A 24,750-nucleotide genomic window follows, 5' to 3' on the forward strand; every position below is an offset into this window, starting at 1 on the left:
GGCGAGTGTGTTGTGACCTGCAGTGTGGTAGATGAGACGAAAAAACAGTCTGGTAGACGGAGTCCTCAACATGGGTGGATGAATCCAATAGTGAAGTTCACATTAATCATGGTGGTAGGGATAATAGAAGAATGATAGGGAGGTGACCAACCGCTGGTGAGGTGACTGGAATTAATCAGTTCCGGATCATCAATCACCCGGACTGATGATTTCCTCTGAATTATATCAAGTGGGTGCTCCCCTCATATATGACAACAGGATTTAAACTTGGAACGAATGTCATCTGTGTTGCAGCTCTAGCAACTGCGCTCTATGTAGCGATGTAGTCATCATCGTTAAAAATGAGATGCTTTGGCACGGAACAGAAAACCAGGCCTCTTCCATGCCTCCTTAGCCAGATGAGTATTACAGTGCAGCCATCCCATGACAGATGTTCATCAACCCTCACTACATTGCAACTCCGCCGATAAACGCACACACGCGTGGTAACGTTGGTGTCTCGGAGAAACTGACACATCGCATCTTTGTTCAATAAATCAGCTTGAGAGCACACATACAAAACCGCACTTTGTGTATATTCACGCGCGCTCGCAACTCAACGTGTCCACGTGCACGTGTAGCGTGCTCAGTTTCACAGGGAAGCTATGGGTACCAACCACATGTACACAAGAAGCCGCGGGGCTGCGTGGACAAAACATACTCCCCTTAAATGGACCTCTGCCTCATCGTTATGGAAGGGGAGGGTTGCACTGCAAGTGGCCTGGGTAGAAAGGCTACGGGATCTGAGGTCAGGTTTTGAGGGGGTCAAAGGGTGGTACTGGGGTCGCCATCCGTTCAGGTTTGACCCGGACAGTCGAGGAATCGGCATCAGCTGTGTTCGTCCAACAGGGAAGAATTTGTACCGAGATCTTGTGGTGGCAATGTGTTCAAATTATTATTACAGTGAACTGCAAAGTGGTTCTGATAGACCGAGGCCGACTGAGAAAGATGCCCGGGCTTGCTCTGCGGAAAAGGGGGCGGACACTCCTGGCAACACGTCCTGGGGGAGCCTGGGGACTGAGTGGTTGTTGTTGAAGTTGTGACAAGGAAGGGAAGAGGAGTTGCGGCTGCTGTGTTCCATGCGTGGCGGGTGGGCAGTGTTCAGTTGTGGTAAGCAGTTGGTGACTTGTGGTGAGCGGTTGGTGAGTTGGCCAAGGGGCTCTGGCCCCTCCTTTCCCAGTGCGCGTCTTTGAGGAGCACCGTGCACATCGCAACCCGCAGTCCGATCCCCATCGAGGGCAGCACCAGAGTCTCGCACACAGCACCTGCGGATGGCAGATCTTCACCATGTCTTTAAGATTGACTTCGCCATGGACTTCACCATTATTTAACTATCAAATCTACCATAATTTCAACCATCGCCAAATACATTTCACCATAATTTTACCAGCATTATTTTCCACGAAAGAAATACCATGAATTTTACCATTGCACCATCATCTTCATCAATTCCACCATCATCTTCACCATAACTTGTTTATTATAACATTGATATTGTTGTTTGTTGCTGACCACTTGACATGTTGGGCCTGTGCTCAGCAACTGTTTAAGAAAACACAAAAAATATCATCTTTACCATCAGCGTCACCATCACTGTCATCTTCATCATCTCGGCCGCCTGGGTGCCGACAGGCATGGTGGATCTGACCCCGGCCCCACTGTCTGCTCTGTGGCGCCTGATCTCAAATGCCCCCGGGCCCTCGGGCCCCCATGCCGCTCCCTCTCCTCGCTGCCCCCCACTGCTGCCCCTCGCCGTCCGTACGATCCCCTGGTGCCGGCACGAACCGCGCCTCCATCCTCCTCTTCCCCGGGCTCCATGTCAGCAGCTGCAGCCTCCGCTGGACCTGGCCGCGTCCCTCTGGGACCCGTGGGGCCCACGGCAGCCCGACCGGCACGGACTCTTAGCGGGAGGCAGCAGTGGCGTGGGGGTAGCGAGGGGGGCGCGGTGGGGTCGCGGGAGGTAGGCTGGCGTGACCCGCGTCCCCACAAATACGAAGAAAGGGACCTCATCCCCACGTTCTCCTGGGACCCCGTTTCGGCGGCCTCCTGTGAAGAGGATGGAGGAGGGGGCGCCGAGGGCGAACAGGGGTTAGGAGTCGCACTGGAGCTGTTGAAACATTTACAACGCCAGGTATGGGTAAACAGAATGGTGTGCGCCATCTTAGAAAGAGCGCTAGAGTTAAGACTCGGGCAGTAGCGCAGTGGCCACGCTCCTGCTGTCTCACAGCAGCAAAACCTGGGTTCGATTCCCGACTCTGTTGCTTTCCGAGTGGAGTTTTATGTTCTCTCCCTGTTCTACATGGGCTCCCTCGAGGTTCTCCGGTTTCTTCCCAGAGCTAAAGTACACACACAGCGGACCTTCCTTAAAACGAGTCTTGAGACTCGGTGAGGTTTTCCTGGGTAAACTCGTGGAATTATAACATCGCGACAACAAAGCCTTGTAAATTTAGGAGAGTTTCAGTTGAACCGAGGAGACGGCAGGACACTTGGTCGTCAGCTGTCCAAGAGACAAAATAATCAACCGACAGGAGCATCATGAACGGAAAAAGCATTGAGTAACATTGATAGATGAATTTGTATTATTATTTATATATTTTTCCCATTGTTTACCCAGGGAAACTTCACCGAGTCTCATGACGCCTTTAGAAGGGCCTTTCTAAGCTGTCGTAGGAGGAGGCAATGTTGCTGTATGATCCTATTTTAATAATTTGCTTTATAATATATTTTTTGGTAATTTTATACCAGGACTCCGGCACACAGTGGCAAGCTCCATAAGAATGACGTCACAGGAACTTAAACGTCCACTGTGAGTGAAGCAGACGCAGCGAGTTGTAGTTTATGCTGACGCACACCGCAGCAATAACCAAGGGCGGCTGCCGGCTTCTAACGGCGAACCTCGAACAGCAACGCGCGGTGAGCCTCAATCCCATCGAGCCGCCGCGTCACCGCCTCAAAGTGACGATGCAATCGCACAGCAAACAGCTGGGGATCGGCCCGCCTGGGGTTCCACTACGATGGTTGAACTGGGTCAAATCTGTTTCGGAAGGTTCGGTTCTGCTCAGCCGCTTGTCAAAAACTGGTATAAACCGATTAAAAAATGTCACATTCTTTCGAATGCAACAAAACTAAGCTGTAACGATGTTGGTGTCAAGTTTACCTCACTGTTGCAGTGAGCCGCATCGCGTCACGAGCGAGCTTTACCGACCAGCCACACTGCCGCGGGAATAACGTGTGGTGGACACCGGTGAGTGTGGGTGACTCGGTGGTGAGGTGGACACCAGTAAGTGTGGGTGACTCAGTGGTGAGGTGGACACCTGTCTGTGGAAGCTGGAACGACAGGTCACCATGGGGTCTGGCCTCTCTGATGGACGTGGGGGGCACGCCCCCTCCGGGCTTGGCTCAGACACAGAAAATGTGGGAGGGCCTGTACAGAATGGGCAGATATCAAAATCACTGCAGTGGTAACACCCGTGCCTGACAGCAGCAAACACCTGCGTAGAGTTTGTATGTTCTCCCCCTGTTCTACAGAGTGTGATTTAGTGTGCGTATTGGAAGCACCCGTGTAGTGGTCAGTGCACTGTGCTCTGAACCCGTCGACTTGAGTTTTATTTCAACTCACGACGAATATCAGTGACAAATATTTGAACTGCTTCTGGGCCTCCCCTAGGTCAGTATTTTAACTTGCTGACTCGTTCCTACTGGGCATCTGTGAAAAATAGCCTCATAGCTCATCGGATTCCTCCAGGATATATAAAGATTCTGGATTAATAAATATTCTGAGCTTAAAATGAGTACCTCGTTCGGTGTGTAAACATCAGCACTGGGGAGACAAAGGTGTCCAGGGGTGGTGTCAGTCACCGTCCACGTGTGCTATGGACACCTTCAAAGGTCACTGGTGGAGCCGGGGGGGGTGGCACGTGCCCCCCCAATGATCCGATCGAAATCCCTTATTTCGATCGGATCATTGGGGTTTATTAGTAATAAATCGGCATTTTGCGACCCACACTGCCACTGTGTAGCATAGTATTACGTGCCAGGGACTCTATGGGATGATAGGACAATAGCCTGAGTCCATAATTAGCAATAAGTAACGGCAAAGCAGTTATAAGCGACTCACAGAATTGTGCGCAGTTGTGTAAACAGTACCCGACTTCCCTGAAGGCATTCACCTTCAGCGAGCGCGATGCCGATCACACACGGTTCGAATTCGACCCTCGATTGATGGCTGCGCCATCGCCGCACACGCGTCGAACAAAAAGCAAGGGATGAGTCCTTACTTACAACGCCTATCATTTTTCATTGATGGAGGGGTTGCCCCCCCTACCTGAAAATCCTGGCCCCGCCATTGTCAAAGGTGCTCCCCTAATAGCACTTGCCGCAAGTCTGTTAAGGCTATGAGAGGGATGTTTGTCTTTGTGTGTAGAGTTGCCCCCCTATTCTGCATGTGTTTCATCCGGGTTTTCCGATTCCGTACCATAGCTTAAACACACACCATGCCCTCTAACTGGTATTATATATATTTTTGGGTTCGGTCACGCGGTGGTTTAGTGCCAAAATTCGCGTCGTTTACCTTCCACTACGTTTACAGTAATAAACACGTGCCAGATTCTGTCTGGTAAAGCTCCTCCGTCTCCTGACCGGTGTCTTGAGACTTCTCACGACTGAACGTGCGGCGACGTATCACTCAGATTGCTGTGAGCGAGGGTTGGTGTATCACGCACACGCGCGCGTGAGACTCCCTGCCGAATTCGTGGGTGGAGGTCGCCCTCTGCTGTTCCATAAAGGAAGCTCAATCCCATTTGTACGTAGATTGTTACTCCCCCCCCGTCTCCAAGCACTGCGGTTGACTCCCACGTGTAGAAACACTCAGAGTTAATGGAGTTAATGGAGTTGAGTTAATGGAGTTGAGTTAATGGAGTTAATGGCGTTGGTCAAACATCCCGATATAGAAACACAGAGCTTGGGCAATTATTGGCGCGGGTTCTGGCTGCCCTTGCGCCCTTCTCTGGGTTCCTCTCGCGCCTCTGTGCGGACGCCACCGTAGAGCGTTACAAGCTCTTCGGCGGCGTCTTGAGGCGCAGTTTACATGCAATGACGCCGTTAGACTCAACATCACCATCATTATTATTATGTGTGACACCGCTGAGACGTGGATGACTTCACTGGCCTGTAGCTGTGGCTGGGCAGGGGGCCCCAGGGGCCCCGTGTCGCGTTCGCCGATGTGAGTCGCCGTGACTCGCGGGCCGACTCTCCCCTTGCTCAGCGTTGGCCACAGGGACCAAGTCACCTCCCCGTGCCACCGGGGTCTCTCCAGCCTTCAGGGTGTGTAGGGGACACGGGGGGTTCAAGGGACACGTCTGGTCAGTGTGGAAGAGTAGAGGAGAGAAGACCAAATACCGCCATGAGGTCCTTTTGCCAACAGTGGCGTTGTGTGGACACTTGCAGGGCTGCACCGTTACCTTTTGACTGAGAAACGATGACAAATAAACCATTCAGTGACATGGCCCGCCGTGCGGTTTGTATATCAGCGCGAGCCCAGCGGTATGCTCGTTGCTCACGACTTACCAGTAGCGAAGCGCAAACCGATTCTTGTGACCGGAGCAGAACGCAACACACACGGCGACCGCGGGGCCCGGGGCTGCCGATACTTACGTTGAGAGGCCGCCGTGTGGGCCCCCGGGGAAGGAGGGGCGAGGGGGCAGGGGGCGGCGAGGACGCGGAGGGCGACGACGATGACGATGGAGGGGACGGCGCCGAGCAGCGGCGCTGCGGCTCCGGGGACCACGATCGCTCCGACAGGTCGGAGGTCACGGACAGCGCCTCCATCTCGGCCAATGGGATCTGCACGAGGCCCCGGGGCACGCGCACACTCGCCACCATCACCCTCACCAACATCAACCTTACCACCATGATCCTCAACATCATCACCAACTTGACCCTCATCATCTTTACCCTCACCATCACCACTCTCAGCACAATCACCACCACCATCACCTTCATCACCCTCATCATTACTACCCTTACCAACATCACCACCCTCACCACCATCATCATCGATGTCTCTGTAGTCCCCGTGCCCCTGTGCGTGAAACCTTGGGGGAGCCGGGCGGTCCCGAGGTGGAGCTCAGGCCGTAGGAGCGGCACACGGAGCCCGACAGGTTGTCCATGAGCAGCAACTCAGCATCCACTGCGTCCACCATCACCAGCGACAGGTCCGACGAGAACCGCAGCTACACACAGCCGCACGGTCACCATGACTACTGCACAGCCGCACCATCACCGTGACAAACGCACAGTCCACGTCGCCGTGATGACCACCTCCTGCACTCACCCGGGTCCCCGGCCGCCACGAGGGGGACCCGCCCAGGGAGACGCGTTCCCCCTCGGCCCCCTGCCCCCACTGGGACCACCCGGTGTCAGCGCTGTGCCGCCGGGGGGACCGACTTCCCGTTCCCCGCGGTGTCGGGGAGGGGGTCTCCCTGCGAAGATCCCTTTCGGGCCCTAGGGGCCCCCCCTCGCCCTCCGTGGTGTCTCCATCCACATCGTCATCGTCATCGTCCTGGATCCACACAGAGCGTGGGTGAGAGTGGGGCGGTGTCAGTCAACCCATGGCACCTGGGCCTGTCCCGTGACCTCCTGCCAGCGAGCCATCCACACCTCGCGGGGCCTCAACGTGCACCTAGCCTGGCACAAGCACCGTGGTGACGTCGCCGGAACTTCGTGGCGAATGAGAGCTGTTGTTGGTGTGGTGGTGTCGGTGGTGTGGGTGGTGTGGTTAACGTGGGTTTGTTGATGTTCGTCTGCTGCTTGATGTAATTATTGATGGTGGCAGCTGGCCGTGGCTCTTGTGGGTCGTTGTGGTGGCACTTGTGGGTGCAGCAAGTTGTAGTGATTGTTGCAGGTTTTGTTCCATGTTGCATCTTGTTTTACGCTATTCTTCCGCTCTTTGTTGTGGTGGTTGTGGTTATTTATTGCGGTGGTTGTGGTGGTTTTTCCCATGGCAATTGTGGTGATTGTTGTGGTGATGGTGGTAGTTGTGGCGGACCGTGCCTGGTTGCTCTCCTCCAGGTGCTTCATGAGCACGGCCACCACCACGTTCACGAGCACGAACTGCGCTGTGAGCACGAACGTCACGAAGTAGACGGGCGAGATGAGCGGGAGGTGCGCCACGCAGGCCGGGGGTTCCGCGGGGAGCCCGGCCCCGCACTCTCGCAGCGTGTCCTGCGCTCCCCACACGCAGAACGTGCTCGACCGAACCCTCGACACACACAGAGACGTGCTCGACCGCACCCTCCACACACACACAGACGTGCTCGACCGCACCCTCCACACACACAGAGACGTGCTCGACCGCACCCTCCACACACACAGAGACGTGCTCGACCGCACCCTCCACATACACAGAGACATGCTCGAATGCACCCTCCACACACACAGATACATGCTTGACCGCACCCTCCACACACACAGAGACGTGCTCGACCGCACCCTCCACACACACAGAGACGTGCTCGACCGCACCCTCCACACACACAGAGACATGCTTGACCGCACCCTCCACACACACAGAGACGTGCTCGACCGCACCCTCCACACACACAGAGACGTGCTCGACCGCACCCTCCACACACACAGAGACGTGCTTGACCGCACCCTCCACACACACAGAGACGTGCTCGACCGCACCCTCCACACACACAGAGACGTGCTCGACCGCACCCTCCACACACACAGAGACGTGCTCGACCGCACCCTCCACACACACAGAGACGTGCTCGACCGCACCCTCCACATACACAGAGACATGCTCGAATGCACCCTTCACACACACAGAGACGTGCTCGAATGCACCCTCCACACACACAGAGACGTGCTCGACCGCACTCTCTCCAGGGACACAGCAACACCGCGACCCCCTCTGCTGCTGCCGTCGCGCTTCCCCACGACTCTCTGAACCGGGGCTCCTCTTGTCTCACCGTGTGCGTCTCTGTGCCTCCGCCTGTTTCTGTATCTCCACGTGTCTCTGTCTTCGTGTCTACGTATTTCTCTGTGTGTCTGTGTCTCCGTGTGTCTGTGTGTGTGTCTCTCTCTGTCCGTCTGTGTGTCTCAGTGTCTCCCTCTGTGGCTCTGTTTGCTCTCTTCACACTCTCCCCTCCATTTCTCCGCCTATTTATTGGGAGTAATGGAGGAGTGGTGCAGTGGTTAGCACACTACCCTATGGACGCTTCTACCTTAGTTCGATTCCTGGTCACAGCCAACATCAGTGATGAGTGATAACATAACTGTTCCTGGGCATCCCCTAGATCGTCTCAGCCCTTATTGAGTAACTGGTTCGGTGTACGTAAATATCAGCACTGAAGAGACAAAGATGATCCCTTTTTGTGCTGTGCCGAAGCTCGCTAACAGCACTTGCCCCAACAGCCTGTTTAGGTTATATGGGGGAACTTTGTGTGTGAACATCCAGAGGCCACCATCGTGTCGCTACTTTTTTCCGCAGAGTGAGCCCGGATACGTGTCTCAGTCGGCCTCGGCCTCCCGGCACCACTGTGCAGTCTCCTCCGATGTATTTGAACACATTCGCCAGCACCAGATGTCGGTAGAAATCAATCCCTGCCACCAGAGAACATCAGCCGCAAAATCCTGGACGGGTGGCAATGGGGTAGTGCAGTAGTAACACCTGTACCTCACAGGAAGAAGCACCTGAGTTCGATTCCCCCTTCTCTGTGGTGTTTGCATGTTACCCCCCTGTTCTGCAGAGAGCGTGTGAGTGGAGTTGTGCGTTCTCCCCCTGTTCTGCAGGTGTTTTTTCCTTGTTCCCCGGTTTCCTCCGAAATGGAACTGAAATGAGCTAAATCCACATCCCAATGCTGGAAACTTGGCAGGACCCTCCCGAGAAAGAGTCTTGAAACACGGCGAGGCTCTCCTGGAAACACAGCGCGCGATGGACACCCCCCAGGCGCTACCTTCATGATGCCATTCCAGTTGTCACCCGTGGACACGCGGAACAACGTGAGGAAGGCCATGCCGAAGTTTTCGAAGGTCGCGTGACGGGTAAGGCCCTCGCAGGGGGTCTCATCGTCACAGACTGCGTGGGCAACCACAGGCAACCACAAGCACCCATAAGTAACGACAGAAATCCTGGGACAACCACAGGCGACTATTACCTCAAGTCACAAAAGGCAATCACGACAAGTGAACATGGGATGAGGAGTGTATGAGAAGTGAGAGAGAAGTGAATGAGACAGCGAGAGGGTGAAAGAGAGGAGTGAGTGACAGAGTTGAGTGGGCAAAGAGTGACTCACTCAGGCGGCCGAACAGCTCTACCCCCAGGGCCGCGTAGATGAAAAAGAGCAACAGGAAGAGGAGGCCCAGGTTCCCCACCTGCACCACGGACACACAAGCACAGCCTCCTATACTGGCTTCTTCACAGGAACGTCGAATTACCTCGCGTGGAAAGGAAGCCCCGCGGCTCCACGCGCTCCACGCGATCCCGGCTCGGGCCACGAGAGAGGTCGCGACATCACGGACCACTCACAGCCGCATCCCCATGCTCGCCATGTTCTTCCGCGTAGAAAATGCCATTCACTAATCTTTACACATCCCATCACTCGCGCCTCGAAACAACAAGGGCCTGGATTCGATGCCTGACTCGGGCGCCTTTACGAATGTGAAGAGTTTCTATTTCCCCCCCTCTTCTGCAAGTGTTTCTTCCGGATTCTCCGGTTTCCTGCCATAGAAAAATAATAATGTAACTGGGATTGGCCAAACTACACCTCAATGTTGAACAATTACCTGCAAATTATTCAATCGAGACCTCACTCAACAGCAACATCGCTTACTCCTTCGAAAACATGACAGGACCCTCCTGAAGAGGTATCTTGAGAGTCGGTGACGCTTTCTTGGGTTAACAAGCAGAATGATGGTGATCTCTGAGTGTAGAGCGATGGCCGGAGCCGGAGCTCGTCTCGCACCTGTGGCAGCGCCTGCACTACGGTGTCGATGAGGGAGCGCATCCCTGTGGCTGTCTTCAAGAGTTTGAGCACTGGGGACACGGGGACATAGAGGCACAGGGTCACGGGGGCACAGGGGTACAGGGACACGGGGACACAGGGGTACGGGGTCACGGGGACATAAGGTCACGGGGGCACAGGAGTACAGGGACACGGGGACACAGGGGTACGGGATCACGGGGACATAGGGTCATGGGGACATAGAGGCACGGGGTCACGGGGACACAGGGGTACGGGGTCACGGGGACACAGGGTCACGGGGACACAGGGGTACGGGGACATAGAGGCACGGAGTCACGGGGACATGGGGTCACGGGGTCACGGGGACGCAGGGGTACGGGGACATAGGAACATAGAAACACGTGGTGACAGGGACACGGAGGTACGGGGGTGCGGAGACTCGCAGGGCTGAGGTCGCTTTGCAGGCACGGAGGCGTGCCGTGCGACTGGCTCAAGGTAGCCTCGGCCCAGCAGCTACCTCACACCCTGGTTACTTTGGTACTAGTTATCCTGGTTACCCCACGCCCTTGTTACCATAGTACCAGTTACCCTGGTTACCCCACACACCGGTTACCCTGGACACCGGTTATCCCGGTTACCCCGGTGACCCGGACGCGCATCACCCCGGGTGGGGGGCGGTGGGTACCGCGGGCGATGCGCAGTACGCGCATGATGCGCATGATGGTCGGGTTGATGGGCAGCGATGCATTCATCTCGATCTCCTCCAGCGTGATGCCCATGATGGACAGCAGCACGATGCCGAGATCCAGCTGGTTCCACCTACACGCACACGGCCAAAAGACAAAGATCACTCATATCGCCTTCACAGACGGTAGGAGCAAGTGCTGTTAGCGAGCTCCTATGAAGGCCGACACGGTACACGAGGGGTAGAGTGGCCAGAAACCCCGCCTGACCTCCTTTGTCTCCCTCGTGGCGATGTTTACACACCACACCAGGTACTCATTTTATGCTGAGTCAACCTAGGGGAGGCTCAAGACCGGTTCAGATAATCGTCACTGGTGTTGACCGTGAGCCTCAATCGAAACCGGGTCGCCAGGTTCGTAGCGCAGCACGCTAACCGCTGTACTGTCGCTCCCCACGCACGGCCACACCGACACATACATCACATACATATACACTCACCACACACTACACACATGCCGTTAATACACAATTCGCAACATGCGGTCAAAGAACGCGTTATTTATTTTACGACTATAGTTATTATCACCACGCTTGATTACTCACGAAAGCGTCACCGAGTCCCAAGACTATTTTTTCAGTAGGGTCCTATCAAGTTTTCACGGTAGAGGACGATGCTACAGCTGTGTGTGTGATCCCAACTGAGTAATTTGCAGGTAATTTTGTTATGATTGGGATACTTTGGCCAATAGCAGTGACATTTTGTGTATGTGTGTGTTTAGCTGTGGCGGAAAACTGGGGAACGACGAGGAAATACATGCAGAGCAGATGGAGAACATACAAAACTCCAAACAGAAAAGCACCCGAGTCAGAAATCAATCCCAGGCTCTTTTTGTGAGGCAGCACGAGTGTTACCACTACACCATCCTACCACTAAAATTTGAAATATATTCCTCTAAATATTGAAAAATGGTGGAAATTATGAGGTCCGTGGTGAATGGCAGGAGGCATGGTGAGGGAGGGAGGAGAGTGGGCCCTGCACCTGTCCTTGAAGTATCTTCGTATGCCAAACGCCACAAGCTTGAAGGCCGCCTCCAGCACGAACACCGTTGTGAAGAAATAGTTGCAGTACTTGAGCGCCTCCTCCAGCGACTGCGAGACACGAGCGAGTGTCACCACCCCCACTCTTCCCATGGCCCTGACCCCATAGGCTAACATGTGAACAAGGAATGGCCATAGGTTAATGGGAAATAGAATTAGTCTGTTTAACACGTAGGCTTAATACGTATAATTAGTCTGGGCATTCTTTATCCTGCCATTCGTTTTAGTCTGTCCCCCCCTGAGCGTTACTGCCTCCCCCCCCCCCCCCACCACGACTGTGGGCCACACCCTGGGCTGGTCGTAGTGCTCCATGGCCATGGTGACGACGTTGAGGCCGATGACCACGGTGATGAAGAGGTCCAGGTAGCTGGACGTGCACGCGCCGTGGACGAGCATGCGAGTGCGAGAGTAGTCAGCGTAGTACGGCTTCTGCTGCGCTTCTGCACGCGCGCACACGCAGGGAACACACGCACACAGACAAAGGTCTCCGTGTAGCCTTTAACAGACTGTTGGGAAAGTGCTGTTCGTGAGTAGCATCTATTAAGGCCAGCACGGCACACGAAGGGGTTGTGTAACCAGTTCCACGCCTGGCTACCTTTGTCTCCTTCGTGGCGATGTTTACACACCGTACCAGGTACTAATTTAAGGTTGATTCGACCAAGGGGAGGCCCAGGACCGGTTCAGATATTTACCACCGATGTTGGCCATGAGCGGGAATCGTAACTTGGGTAACTGGATTCACACATTGCGCTAACCGCTGTGCTACTGCTGCCCACACTCGCCACAATGTACACACAGCGATAAGCAGACATCCAGACGCACACAAATGCACACGGCCACACGCACGTGTACACGCCGATGTACGACGCACACCGAGGTGGACAGACGAGAGCTGTCAAAGTCGGGTTCGCACCCCCCGGCCGCTCCCTCCGACCCAACGCTCCCCCACTTCCATCTCCCCACGGACGCCGCGCTGCGTTCACGCGTCGGTCAGGTACCTCACGGAGGGGGACACTCAGGAGGGTCGCCATGGGAATGCCAACGTACGATGACAAATAAAAAATAAATGAGATGCGATGATGACATTTCATAGAAACTGATCGCCTAGCAAATTATATTTACCCTGGCGTAATTGGCCCGAGCCCCGCAGGTTTCATTGAGATTCGAGACACGTCCCACGGCGAAGGTCCCGTCGACCCAACGTTTTAATTATTCACACGGTAAGGGGGCGGGGGGGGTGGCTGCATGGGAGTGGACCTGACTGAACTCGCCCACAGTCACTACCACTCATTCCATACTCACTCTACCCAGAAAGAATGGACCACCGCTAATCAACGGAATATGTCGACACAGTGGCTCCGCATGCCACGTAAAACGTGGCTCGAAGAATTTACTTTGCTCACACTCTCAAACGACAACACACTACTCACTCACCACACTCACCACACTGCAAGTCAAATCACACCCACTGATCACCAAACTCCAGGTCACCTCGCTTCTCTTTCTGGTTCTTCTCTGGCACTGCTCCCTCCCACTGTCTCTGTTCCCAAGTGTTACATATTCGATATTACAACCTGGATGGTACTGTTTGTCGCTGGCAGTTGACGCTATCGGCCTTCATGCCTGTGCTCATAAACTGTTTAAAAAAACTGAAACACATGACCAAAGAGCCAAAAGTATTATAATGCGCAATAAATACAACACATAGTACCCGTGCAACATCATTCTATTGAGAGTCTATAGGTCTCTTGATTTCTCACCTAGTCGAACTCAACTTGAATATCATAGTTAGTGTGAATAATAATTTGAAATTGCTGCTTATAGATTGCATTAACTTTCATAAGATCAGCACCACGGACAGCACCTCTATCTATAATAAAGGTCAGTATCATGGACAGCGCCTCTATATCTCACGGACATCAGCACCATGAACTGTGCCTTTATTTCTCAGATAAATCAGTGCCATGGACAGCGTCTCTACCTCTCAGAGAGATCAGCACTATGGACAGTGCCTCAACCTCTCAAAGAGATCAGCACCATGGACAGCGCCTCAACCTCTCAGAGAGATCAGCACCCTGGACAGCGCCTCTACCTCTCAGAGAGATCAGCACCATGGACAATGCCTCTAACTCTCAGAAAGATCAGCACCATGGACAGCGCCTCAATTTCTCAGAAGGATTAGCACCATGGACATTTTCTCAACCTCTCAAAGGGATCAGCACCATGGACAGCTCTTCAACCTATCATTTGTGGCCAGATCGCTTCTGAAAAATAAGTTAATACCTCAGTGGGCTTTGCCTGGTAGGATGGGGATGCATATTCTTGGTTTTTTCGGTAAAGTCACGTAGAAGGGAAACAATAAAATAATAAAAATATAAAACAATACAATTTTCACGACGTTTCGACTGCAACACAAGCAATCATCACCTGAATTTTATTGTTTTATATTTTTATTAATGTATTGTTTCCCTTTTACGTGACTTTACCGAAATAACAAAGAACATGAATCCCTGCAGTCACGAACGCTTTAAATCAGGATGGGGATGGTTTAGTTGTATTTGTATGCGTTTGGGTGATTTGTTTACTTTTTTGTAATTTGCATTACTATCATATTTTCTACTGTTTGTTGTTGTAACGTTCTTACGCACCCCTATTAGATATCTGTGAAAAAGAGATTTATAGCTCATCGGATTCCTCCAGTATAAATAAATATTATTATTCTGATTCTGAACCTCTGAGAGGGATCAGCACCATGGACAGCGCCTCTACCTCACGCACAACTAGGCAGAGCTTCGGTGCAACTTTCAGGGATCGTGAGCTGCTATTACATCGAACACAATGCTAAGCACTCGGATGCTGTCACACGCAACATGAATTACCACTGCATTATGACAGGGCGTAAAATAAACACTCAAGGGGCCATCTAAGCGTTGATAAAAGAGATGGCTTTCAGGATAACAATAACTGACGTCATTCTTCATGACACCGACATGGCCCGATCGTTACACGGCCTAACTAAAAAATCAATTATGAATCATCACAGTGGCTGCGAGAACCCGCGAGTTGACTTCACATTGACCCCGCCATGTCCTCCTGGTCCTGCTATGACCGCATGACAGGGCCCACGTGGTCCATCCTGATTCCACTAAGCTCCGCCTGAGCGCATTCCACTCCGCGTCCCACAGGCGCTGGCCTCAGGCGTCGTCATCCCAGGGACAGAATGAAGCGAAAGTCACTCGATTCCTCTCACGGCCCCCCGAGCCCCCCATCGTCGCCTCGGGCCACCATCTGCAGGTTACAACACTTCTCTCCATGCTTCTCCCCCCCCCCCCCCCCCCCCCCACCGCTGCACTTTTGAATTCCTTCCTTCCATCGTCTCTTCCCCTGCCCCTCCCCACGCACACTCTGGGACGTATTATAATTGTGATAACAGCGCTGTTTGTTACTGGCTGATTGTAAGTTGTGGGCCTTTGTTCAGTGTCGCACAGCAGACGAAAGAGATTGGCATACGTGATAGCTCCGTGACTAGGCTCGAACCTATGGACACCAGAAGAACTATCGCCGTGAGGCCAGGAGAGGGGGCGTAAGGGTTGGGGTACAGGGAGGTCGGGAGGGGGGTGGCCTTCCCTTGCCGGGGGAAGGGGGCCGCGGGATCGCTGTGGGGTGGAGTGGCGCCCGTGGTGGTATGCATGATACCTTTAGGGTTTTTGTGAGCGCCCTGCTTAGCGCGTCTCCCCCCCGCGTCCTTTCCGTCTGGAGGCAGACACGGAGAGCAGCCAGGGGTTAGGCGCCGCGCACACCGCCGCTCTCGGCGTCTCCCCGCTGTGCGTGCGGTACAAGCATGCTGCTCCCCCAACACGCTGCTGCCTCCCATTGGCGCGCCCCCAATGAACCCACCCACCACCAAATTAAGCCGTGCGCTCGCAGCGGCGCGGAGAGACGAATGGCCGAGGGAGGAGGGGGCGTGGAGGTGGGGTCGCAGCGGGAACCGAAATCAATCGGTTCCACACTCACGAAGCCAGAGCTTGAACTAGGAGGGCACTTGGTCGGGTTCAGATTGGCGTGCGGTTCCGGATTGGTCACGCAGGCCCCCGGGCGGCCAGGCCGGCGACCCCAAGCCGTGACCGCAGCGACCCCCAGGCGTGATCGAGCGAGGATAGAGGTCGCAGAGAGAATCCACGGCTATCGCCGCTCACGGCCCCGCGACGCGGCGGCATCCGGAGGACGCGAGGCGTGGGGTGCAATACTGAGCCGGGCCGGGGGATTCGCCCCCCCACGCTACCCCTCTCCCTCACACGCGGCTACCACCGCCCCCACCCCCACGCGCGTGCAGAGCAGAGCGGAGCGTGCGTCGTGAATGGCAGCGTGGGGATGCGTGGGGCGATGTGGATGGGTCTCAGCAGCGAGCGGTGCCATGCGGGTGGAGCGACCATGCGCCGCGCGGGGACGGTGATTGGGGCGCGCGGAGACCCGCGGCCCAGCTGCGCATTCACGCCGGACCGCGACGGAGCCCGAGTCGAGCCGAGCGCCTCCTCACTCGCCCTCACGCCTCTCTCGCGTGAACCAGGCCCCGCACCCTGCACGCCGTCCGTGCCTCGAGTCTCCCAGTCCCTCTCCCGACCCTGTCGCAGCTCCCCCATGTCTCCGCCCCGGCTCTCCCCCCACCTCCCCCCCTTCCCTATCCCAAGTCCCCATGCACCCTCCCCCCCCACCCCTCTTACTGCGCCTCCGTTTCTCTGCCCGGCGGAGTCGCTTCTCCTCGCGGAGCCGCGTCTCCTCAGCCTCCTGGTGCTGCCGGCACTTGTGGAAGTTCTCCACCACAACGCCCACGAACATGTTGAGCACGAAGAAGCTGACGAGCAGCAAGAAGGAGATGAAGTAGAGCAGCATCCACGGGTTGTGGTTCCGCACGGGCTGCACGCGGGCACAACCCCCAGCAGTACAACTCGCTACCAGCAGCAGCAACACCATTTAACAACAACAAGTGAGGGTAGCGACGCCAGGCTAGGTGCACTGTCTTCTGAGTTCCGATGTTAAAACACCACAAGATGTACTGCTCATGTAGGGGATTATTCGCAGTTAGGGGCGACGCTTGCAATGCGTTTCCCAAGCGAGTAATTTGCGGTCTAATTTCTCAAATTTGGAGCATTACACCGAGGCAAAATATGACCTACTCCTCTTCTGATGATGTCCCGGGATCTTTAACGTCCACTGTGAGTGAAACAGACGATGCAGGGTTAATGCCACGCATCCCAGTGTGATGATGCATACAGTGCGCGTGTGACGATGTTGTGTGTGAGTGATGTCACTGTGCTTAATGCTGTAACTGGTTTCTATGAGCGATGATAATGACACCTGCAGTATTTACCAGGGCGACCCGCCGAAATCAAACTGCGGACCTCCGCAACAAACATCAAGCGCTTATGCGCTTGATGCGCTACATAGAAGCAAATCCGCAGCAGCATGAGGGAGGCCGTGTACCGGCATCTCCCCCCTCCGTCCCCCGTCACCACCAGCCCTCTCCCCGAGTTCAAACAACAAACACCACTGAACCCCCAGCCCTGAGCCACGGGTTTGTTCCGGGTTCCTCACCTGCAAATCCTCACCCACGGCATCCAGGCCATCGTACATGATGTTCACCCAGCCATCCTTAGAGGCCAGCACGAAAAGGGACATGAGCGCCTGCGGGACACGAGACATCAGACACAACCACGGGCACGCATCCCACAGGTCACGGGCGAGGTCTGAGGGGAGGGGGGGGGGTCGCCACCTCTTCCATGCACAGCGAGCCCGGACACGGGTCTAGACATTCGGCCGAAGCCTCTTGGCACCACCGCGCAGTCACCAGCACCAGATCTCGGTACCAATCAATCCTTGCCGTTCGAATACAGTAGACGCCGATTCTTGGTCAAACACGGCGGTAACCTTTGTGGCTGGGTGAGTGGGTGGGCAAGTGGGTGAGTTACTAAGTGATTTTTGGACGACGAATTAATGAGTGAGTGGGTAAGTGACAACCTTAGGTTTGGGGGGGGGTGTCAGGGGAAGGCTCGAGAGTAGGGAGGAGGACAGAATGGAGAGGGATGAGGGAGTGAGGTAGGAGATAGAGAGAACAAGGGGGAGGGATCTGCGGGAGGATGGAGGGGGGCCTCACCTGCCCCAGGTTGTCAAAGTTGTACTTGCGGCGCACCCAACGGTAGTGCGCACGCGCGCAGTCAGCACGGCTCGTGATGTTCCGGGTGTCCGTCCCCTCGCAGTAATAGAACTTCCCCTTGAAGAGCTGCGGGGTGCAGGGGACATGGGGGGACGAGGGGTGACGATCGATTTTCGCTGCACCGCACTCCGCATGAACGATGCCACAACGCTCCACCCACCCGCTCGCTTGCCACGAACGCCGCAGCCCCACGAGGAAGGACCAGTAATGGCCCTTCCTCAGAGTACAAGCCACGTGCTATGAAGAAGGGGTAAAGTCTTCCAACGCGTCCCCTCAACATGGACGTGTGGAGGAAGAGCAAGCCAGATTCCCTCTAGTTCTTGCTCTTCAGCGAGCAGAGGAAGGTGGTGGTGGCGATGACGGGTGAGAAGTTGGGGGTAAGGTGGAGGTGGGGGCTTTCGGCACCTGTACCCCCAGGATGCCGAAGATGATGAAAAAGGCGCAGCAGATGAGGACGATGTTCCCAATCGGCTTCAATGACGTGATCAGCGTCTCCACCACGAGCTTCAGGCCCGGCGCGCGGCTGATCACTCTGGAGGAGGTGGGGGGGGGGGGCACCGATTATCAAGGTTGGCTATGTACAATGCGAAAGAAGTTCAACATACATACCGGACCAGAGGGGCTCCAGCGTGATGCCACTAGCATTGGATTCAGTCAGTCTGACTTTGCTGATGAGACACCGAATTTTGAAGCCGGTCCAGAACCTTTATTGTATTAAACCAGCCGAGTGGCTGAAGGGATGTGTGGTTTAGTTGTTGCATGTGGAGGGACAGGAAGGAGGTGCAATGCCTGCTAAGGCATTGTGTGACTGACCACGTGGGTCACTAACCCCCTCCCCCGACCGCTTCCCCCTCACCGCAGGGGCCGCAGGGTGCGCAAGAGCCGGAGCACGCGCAGGATACCCAGGATGCGCGCGCCTCCGGACGAGGCGAGGGACACGACAATGTCCACGGCGGAGACGAGGACCAGGAGCCCGTCCAGCAGGTTCCACGAGCTGCGCAGGTACGCGCCATCCCCCAGCGCCAGGCCCAGCGCTGTCACCTGCGCACCGGAGCAGGCGGGGCCAGGGTGGAGGCAGGGGAGTAGCGGGCCAGAGGCTCCGGTCACCCCGGCCGTGACCCCAAGGAATCACCGAGCTAACGCTGCTGCTGTGCGTGGCGGCTGTGCCGAGCGGGCGCAGGCTCACCGACTAGGCTCTCGATGAGACGGACGATTTTGTTTTGACACAGGTATTAAACACAAGCCCAAAGCCCCAAAACGTCTAGCAGTCAGCAACAAACAGCACTTTCAAAGTTGTAACGGATTTACTTATGTGGATGCTTGAGCGTAAGTTTGTGAGTGTGTGCATGCGTGCGGGCTTGTAGAGAGGCTTCATTTCAGCCATAGCTATCCGGGGCTGAGCTCTGGAAACCATGTCCCTGAGGAGCGATGCCGCCGTACCTTAATAGCCATCTCGGTGACGAAGGCGGCGGTGAAGATGTAGTTGGAGACAGTGAGGAAGACGCGCTCCTGCGCACCACGGCAGCGGGGGGGGGGGGGTGATTGTGAGCGCACACCGGGGGGCTCGGAGCATGGGTTGGGGGCAACAGGAAGGGAGTGGGAGGCTCACGGCGCTGTAGCTGGGGATATCGGGCCGCTCCAGCGCGATGGTGATGCAGTTGAGGAAGATGAATAGCAGCACCACGTGGTCAAACACCTTGTGCGCGATTATCTTGCGGCACACCCAGCGGAACCTGCACTCCGCGGGGGGTGGGGGGAGGCAGCGCAGGGGGGTGGATGTGTGTGAATGTGTCTGTGTGTTCCCGACCACAGGCTGTGTGTGTGTGACTGTCGGTGTGTGGGTATGTATAGGGTACCCCGGGGATCTTTGTCTGCGTGTCTGTGCGAGTGCGGTGCAGCCCTCTACCGATTGTGCGGGTGGAACACGTAGAGCGACCAATCCGCGCGCACCACGCAGCAGCGCGGCCGGTAGCGCTGGAGGCGGCGGCCCAGCCGAAACCACCAGCGCTGAGGACACGCACATCATACACACCATCAGCATACACACCATCAGCATACACACCATCAGCATACACATCATCGCTTTCATAATCCTGAGGGGCCACTTTAGCCAGCATCTAGGACAGGAGGTTATAGAAGTCACCTGACTCACTAACCTTGTCTGCGTTCTTCTACGGATATATTCATCGTCGGTGGAGGTGGAAACCACATCACCATTCCTCACCTCCCGTTAATGGGGCAAACTAACAGTAGCATGGAACTCACAGATTCCCACACCTCGCCTCCACATTTTGTTCAAAAGAGCAAACTCCCTGTTGTTTCCTGCCTCGAGTGGAGGAGTGTCCACCCTTCGTAGTGACTGGAACCAGAATCGGCCCGCTAGACCTTCTGTATTCCACGGAGGTCTATGTGGTACCAGTCGAGATCCCGACAGAAGAATGGCAGCCTCTCATCCACAGTGAGTATTCAAACACCCCATGTGGCCATGCGCAGTGGTTTCCTGCTGTTTCTGGAAGAACCCTGAGCTCTGCCAAATAGGGTTTGGCCAGGAGACGTCATAGACGCCTATCCCCCCGGGGCCTCCGGCACAAGCGTTGTTTTCACCATCCCAAGTTTTCTTTTTTTGTAGTTTAATTTAATGTAGCGGGGTTAGCAGTGCCGCATACCCATCCGGAGCCCCCGTTGGCCACCACAGCGCCTGCTAGCATCCCATGAGGGTAACAGCTAATTAGCATCATCCTTCCCTCCAATGATATTGCGCACAATACATCATAGAGGTTACCGACTGGCAACCGCCAAGGAGGTCGGAGTAATTTGCCAGGTATCACAAACAGCACAACACGCACGGCACACACAGTTCACACTCATGTGGTAGACGTGGCAGAGAATATAGTTTCACTCGGGGGAATACGAGATTGATGATGATTCTGCTGCAGATTCCGATGAGGCTCACATCGTCAATATCATCCAGTGGGTCTGGCGGCGCATGTTTGGCCGAGCCATAGGGGGGTGTCTTCCCATTGCAGTCGGGCAGAGACACGTGCAGCGCCACGGGCATGAGCAGGGGCAGCGGCAGTGCGGGCCGGTGCAGGGCCACGCGCACCGCCGCGAGGTCGTGGGGCGCCGATCCGGGCACCGCGGGGGGCGAGGCCAAGGGCAGCAGCAGCGTGGGCGGGGGAGGGGGCGAGGGAGGCGGCCGTGCCTCCTCCCTCGCCCCCTCCCTCGCCCCCTCCCTCGTCCCCTCCCTCGCTCCCTCCCTCGCCCCTTCCTTCGCCCCCGCGCCCTCGTCCCTGCCGCTCGCCGTTCCTGGCGCGTCGATGAACTCGTGGTCGTCTCCGTCGTCCGGCGAGAGCAGCGAGCGGCGCTCCCCCTGGCGGCGGGGGGACCCGGCCCCTCCTCGCGACCCACTCGACCTGCGGGCTGCTCGGGGCCCCGGGCCTGCGACGAGGACAGCCGCCCCCACAAGAACCCCGGGGCCCCCCGAGATTCCTTCGCCGACAATGCACGCGGAAGCGTCGAGGACGACCTGCTCACCGCCGTGAAGGAGAGAGGCAGGGGGGAGAGGTAGGAAGAGTTAGGGAGAGCGCAGAAAGTTACAGAGTGCCAGAGAGGGGCATGGAGAGCCAGGGAGAGGCATGGAGCAAGCAATTCCAGGGTTGCACATTTTAACAGATTCTTATTTGGTTGTTTTTGCTCAGAATTATTTTTGCTTCAGTGCTGTGCTGTTTTATTTTGTTTACCTTTTGTCATTTTGGTGACCCAGGTAACGCTTGCAAAATGAGCATCATCCTGGTCTCTAGAATTCTTACCTCTTGCCACAAAATAGACTTGAACCTTAACTTGAGACACAAGGGGAAATTAACCACGCAGTAATTTAGGCCTGCCACCGTGCGATTTGTACGTCACCGTGAGCCAATTGGTGCATTCGTTACTCATAGGGCGCTGTTAAATACCTCGTGATGTTAAATACCTCGTTTGGTATGCAGGAGGTCGTGGTTTCGACCCCGACGCCTGCTGTATATTTGGAGTTTGCACGTCTCTCCCCATGGTCGCGTGGATTTTTCTCTGGGTCCTTTTTTTCCCATCCACATTTAGAATCATGCGTTTAGAGTATTTGGCTGCTATATATTTCCATGTGATAAGCCACTTCGTCGGGCTACCATTTGTGGCTAGGCCGCTTCTAAAAAGAGCTGTATAGCTCAATGGGCCTTGCCTGATAAAATAAAAATAGTAAAATGTTCCGCTGGAATATGTTTAATGTTCAACTTCTTCCAACACAGTACGTAGCCAACCATGCTAATCAGTGGTACGGGAAATATGTTCCTGGTTCCCGGCTTTCGGATTCGGTAAACGGTTTTCAATAATACCGGTAACCGGTTCTCGTGTGAGAACTCTGCTTGGAACAGCGGAGGGGGCGCAGTGGTACCCACATGGTGCCACGGCTCCCCCACGGGAGAGGGCGTGGAGGCGGCGTCCGTGGGGGCCAGACCCCCCACCCCTTTGGGGTCCGCGTGACCATTTGAGGCCAACACTGCAGGAAGATACATCATCATCAACATCATCATCACTGTAATAATCATTTTGAAAAAAAACATCATCGTTAATTGTCTGTGGAGGTGATGTGAGTCGTGCGCTGTTCCACAACCCTGCCCCTCTGCTGCCCCCTATTTTGGGAATCGAGTGGAAGGTGGGGAGGGGGCAGGTAGGGAGAGGGCAGAGGGCGCCGCGGGCCTGGGGCAGTGCGGGGTGGAGCACCTGGGAGCCCTTTGGCTGGGTCCCCCTCCTCGTCGATCGCCGAGCCGCCCACGTCGTCGTCCGAGTCGGAGCGGCTCGCGTCTCCCTGGGGGGGGGGGGAGTGGAGACCCCACGTGAGGCGTTGGGACGACGTAAACAATCACAAACCTCCCCTGTGTAGCCCACTCAGGCTGTATGGGCAAGTGCTGTTAGCGAGCACCTATGAAGGCCGGTATGACACACGAGGGGATTGATGACCAGCACTACGCCCCACCGCCTTTGTCTCCCCAGTTTACGTACCACACCAGGTACTTATTTTAGGCTGAGTCGACATAGAGAAGGCCCAGGAGCGATTCATATATTCGTGACTTATTGGTGGTGAGCGGGAATCTTACTCGGGTCTTCAAGTTTGTAACGCAGTGCACTCACCACTACTCCATTGCTACCGACACACACAGACACACAAACAGACAAACGGGCAGACCTATGGCAAGACGGACCAGTGGATAGACTACCACTCACACTCACAGGCAGACTCACACCGAGACAGAGAGACGTGTAGACAGACGCATGCACAGTGAGGCAGACCTCGGCCTGAAAGCCCTCCACCAGGATGGCCACGAGGAGGTTGAAGAGGACGTAGTTTCCGAATGTCATGAGCGCGATGAAGTAGAGCGCGGCCCAGGGTGAGGAGGAGGCCATGCCGTGGTATAGCACCACGTTCCAGTCCTCCTGCGTCAGGATCTGCACTGCCGTCCGCAAGCGGGTGAGGAACGACACGCGCAGCTCCACACGGGAGCATGTAGAGCCACAAGGGAGCACCCAGAGCCACAGCAAAGGCCGATCGTCTCCTCCACACGGCAGGTCACAACAATACACTCACCCACCCACTGGACCACCCATTCACTCACTCACCGACTGACTCACCCATCCACTCACTCACCCACGCACTCACTCACTCACTCACCCACTCACCCATCCACCTGCACGCACCTGGAAGACGGTCACGATGGCCCAAAGGAGCGAGTCGAAGTTCTTGCGGTCGGGGACCGTGTCCCCACTCTCTGTCTTCACGCTGAACTTGCAGCCGAAGAGATGCATCCCAAGGATGCTGCGACGCCACGCACACAACGCACATATTTGTACTGCACTATGCTCCAACGCGTCTCCCCGCCCGCCTTCAATAGCCAGCACGGACCCGCGCGGTGAAGTATGGTCTAATTACGCCGATGACCCGCACTGCACTAGCAGGTGATCATCCATCAGTGGGTCGGCTGATGGGCCCTACGTGAGCATTCAGGTTTCTACTCAAACGAGCATTAAGGCATTGGTGCTTATCTCCTGTATACAACCCTCCTGAGCCAGTGGTGTAATTTCCACATTCTTACGGTGGAGGCGAGTCTATTCATAGGATAATTATTGTTGTTGACTTCCCCGCAAAGTGGTGCTCATTTTATCGACCGCCAAAGGAAGGGATGATAAGCTGAGTCAACCCAACCCTGGCCGGGATTTGAACATTTCGAGTCACTACAAAGCCGGATCTAGACCTCTCCACATGAGCGTGATGGGTGTGCGGGGATGAGGGGCTCCAAAATATTTATCTTTTAATACAGGCCACTGCATTGCTTATAATAAGATATTTCCTCTGGTCAATAAATATCAATTTCTGAGTCTCAAGGGGTGGGGGGAGAGGGAGGGAGAACGCCCCTTCCCCCCCTCCCCCATTGGATCCGCCCCCGAGCCGCCCGCTCCACCGTTGAGTTCCCAGGCCGCCAAGTGTTGAGCGACCATGACCCTTGGTGTCATGAGCATTATGGCTGTCACTGGCAGCTGTGTAGCCGTGGCGACACAGCACCACGCGGGAATGGGAGCAGAGTCAGGGATGAGATGCATGGGAAAACAGGAGTGGGAGAGTGAAGAGAGAAGACAATGAATGGGGAATAAGGATGTAGGAGGAGAGGGAGGAGGAGGCTACATCAGGGCTCGACGCTATTGCTGCTGCACCGAGAAGCA

At 55.5% G+C, this 24,750-nt stretch overlaps 1 protein-coding gene across 4 annotated transcripts in view; it reads right to left on the bottom strand.

The window, feature by feature from the left end:
• Positions 1-486: 486 nt before the first annotated feature.
• LOC116951347 (voltage-dependent T-type calcium channel subunit alpha-1I-like) overlaps positions 487-24,750 on the bottom strand; it is a 47,929-nt gene continuing 23,665 nt past the window's right edge. For 3 of the 4 annotated variants that reach the window (XM_076073667.1, XM_076073664.1, XM_076073665.1), the window contains exons 17-43: positions 23,731-23,848; positions 23,326-23,481; positions 22,759-22,843; positions 22,434-22,534; positions 20,957-21,529; positions 19,910-20,010; positions 19,613-19,736; positions 19,444-19,512; positions 18,860-19,044; positions 18,409-18,535; positions 17,944-18,069; positions 17,385-17,474; positions 16,514-16,706; positions 15,489-15,545; positions 12,081-12,232; positions 11,734-11,843; positions 10,696-10,829; positions 10,011-10,081; positions 9,342-9,420; positions 9,003-9,124; positions 7,090-7,260; positions 6,371-6,598; positions 6,132-6,269; positions 5,692-5,880; positions 5,207-5,354; positions 3,354-3,463; positions 487-2,085 (exon numbers count right to left, since the gene is read on the bottom strand). In XM_076073667.1, the coding sequence (XP_075929782.1) occupies positions 1,645-2,085; positions 3,354-3,463; positions 5,207-5,354; positions 5,692-5,880; positions 6,132-6,269; positions 6,371-6,598; positions 7,090-7,260; positions 9,003-9,124; positions 9,342-9,420; positions 10,011-10,081; positions 10,696-10,829; positions 11,734-11,843; positions 12,081-12,232; positions 15,489-15,545; positions 16,514-16,706; positions 17,385-17,474; positions 17,944-18,069; positions 18,409-18,535; positions 18,860-19,044; positions 19,444-19,512; positions 19,613-19,736; positions 19,910-20,010; positions 20,957-21,529; positions 22,434-22,534; positions 22,759-22,843; positions 23,326-23,481; positions 23,731-23,848 (4,198 nt within the window). In that variant the 3' untranslated portion in view covers positions 487-1,644. The remainder of the gene's footprint in view (positions 2,086-3,353; positions 3,464-5,206; positions 5,355-5,691; positions 5,881-6,131; positions 6,270-6,370; positions 6,599-7,089; positions 7,261-9,002; positions 9,125-9,341; positions 9,421-10,010; positions 10,082-10,695; positions 10,830-11,733; positions 11,844-12,080; positions 12,233-15,488; positions 15,546-16,513; positions 16,707-17,384; positions 17,475-17,943; positions 18,070-18,408; positions 18,536-18,859; positions 19,045-19,443; positions 19,513-19,612; positions 19,737-19,909; positions 20,011-20,956; positions 21,530-22,433; positions 22,535-22,758; positions 22,844-23,325; positions 23,482-23,730; positions 23,849-24,750) is intronic. The other variant, XM_076073666.1, reaches the window with a different exon arrangement.

The sequence above is a fragment of the Petromyzon marinus genome, chromosome 43 (genome assembly GCF_048934315.1).
Source record: "Petromyzon marinus isolate PM22_M1 ecotype Great Lakes invasive population chromosome 43, UKy_Petmar_22M1.pri1.0, whole genome shotgun sequence".
Classification (NCBI taxonomy): domain Eukaryota; kingdom Metazoa; phylum Chordata; class Hyperoartia; order Petromyzontiformes; family Petromyzontidae; genus Petromyzon; species Petromyzon marinus.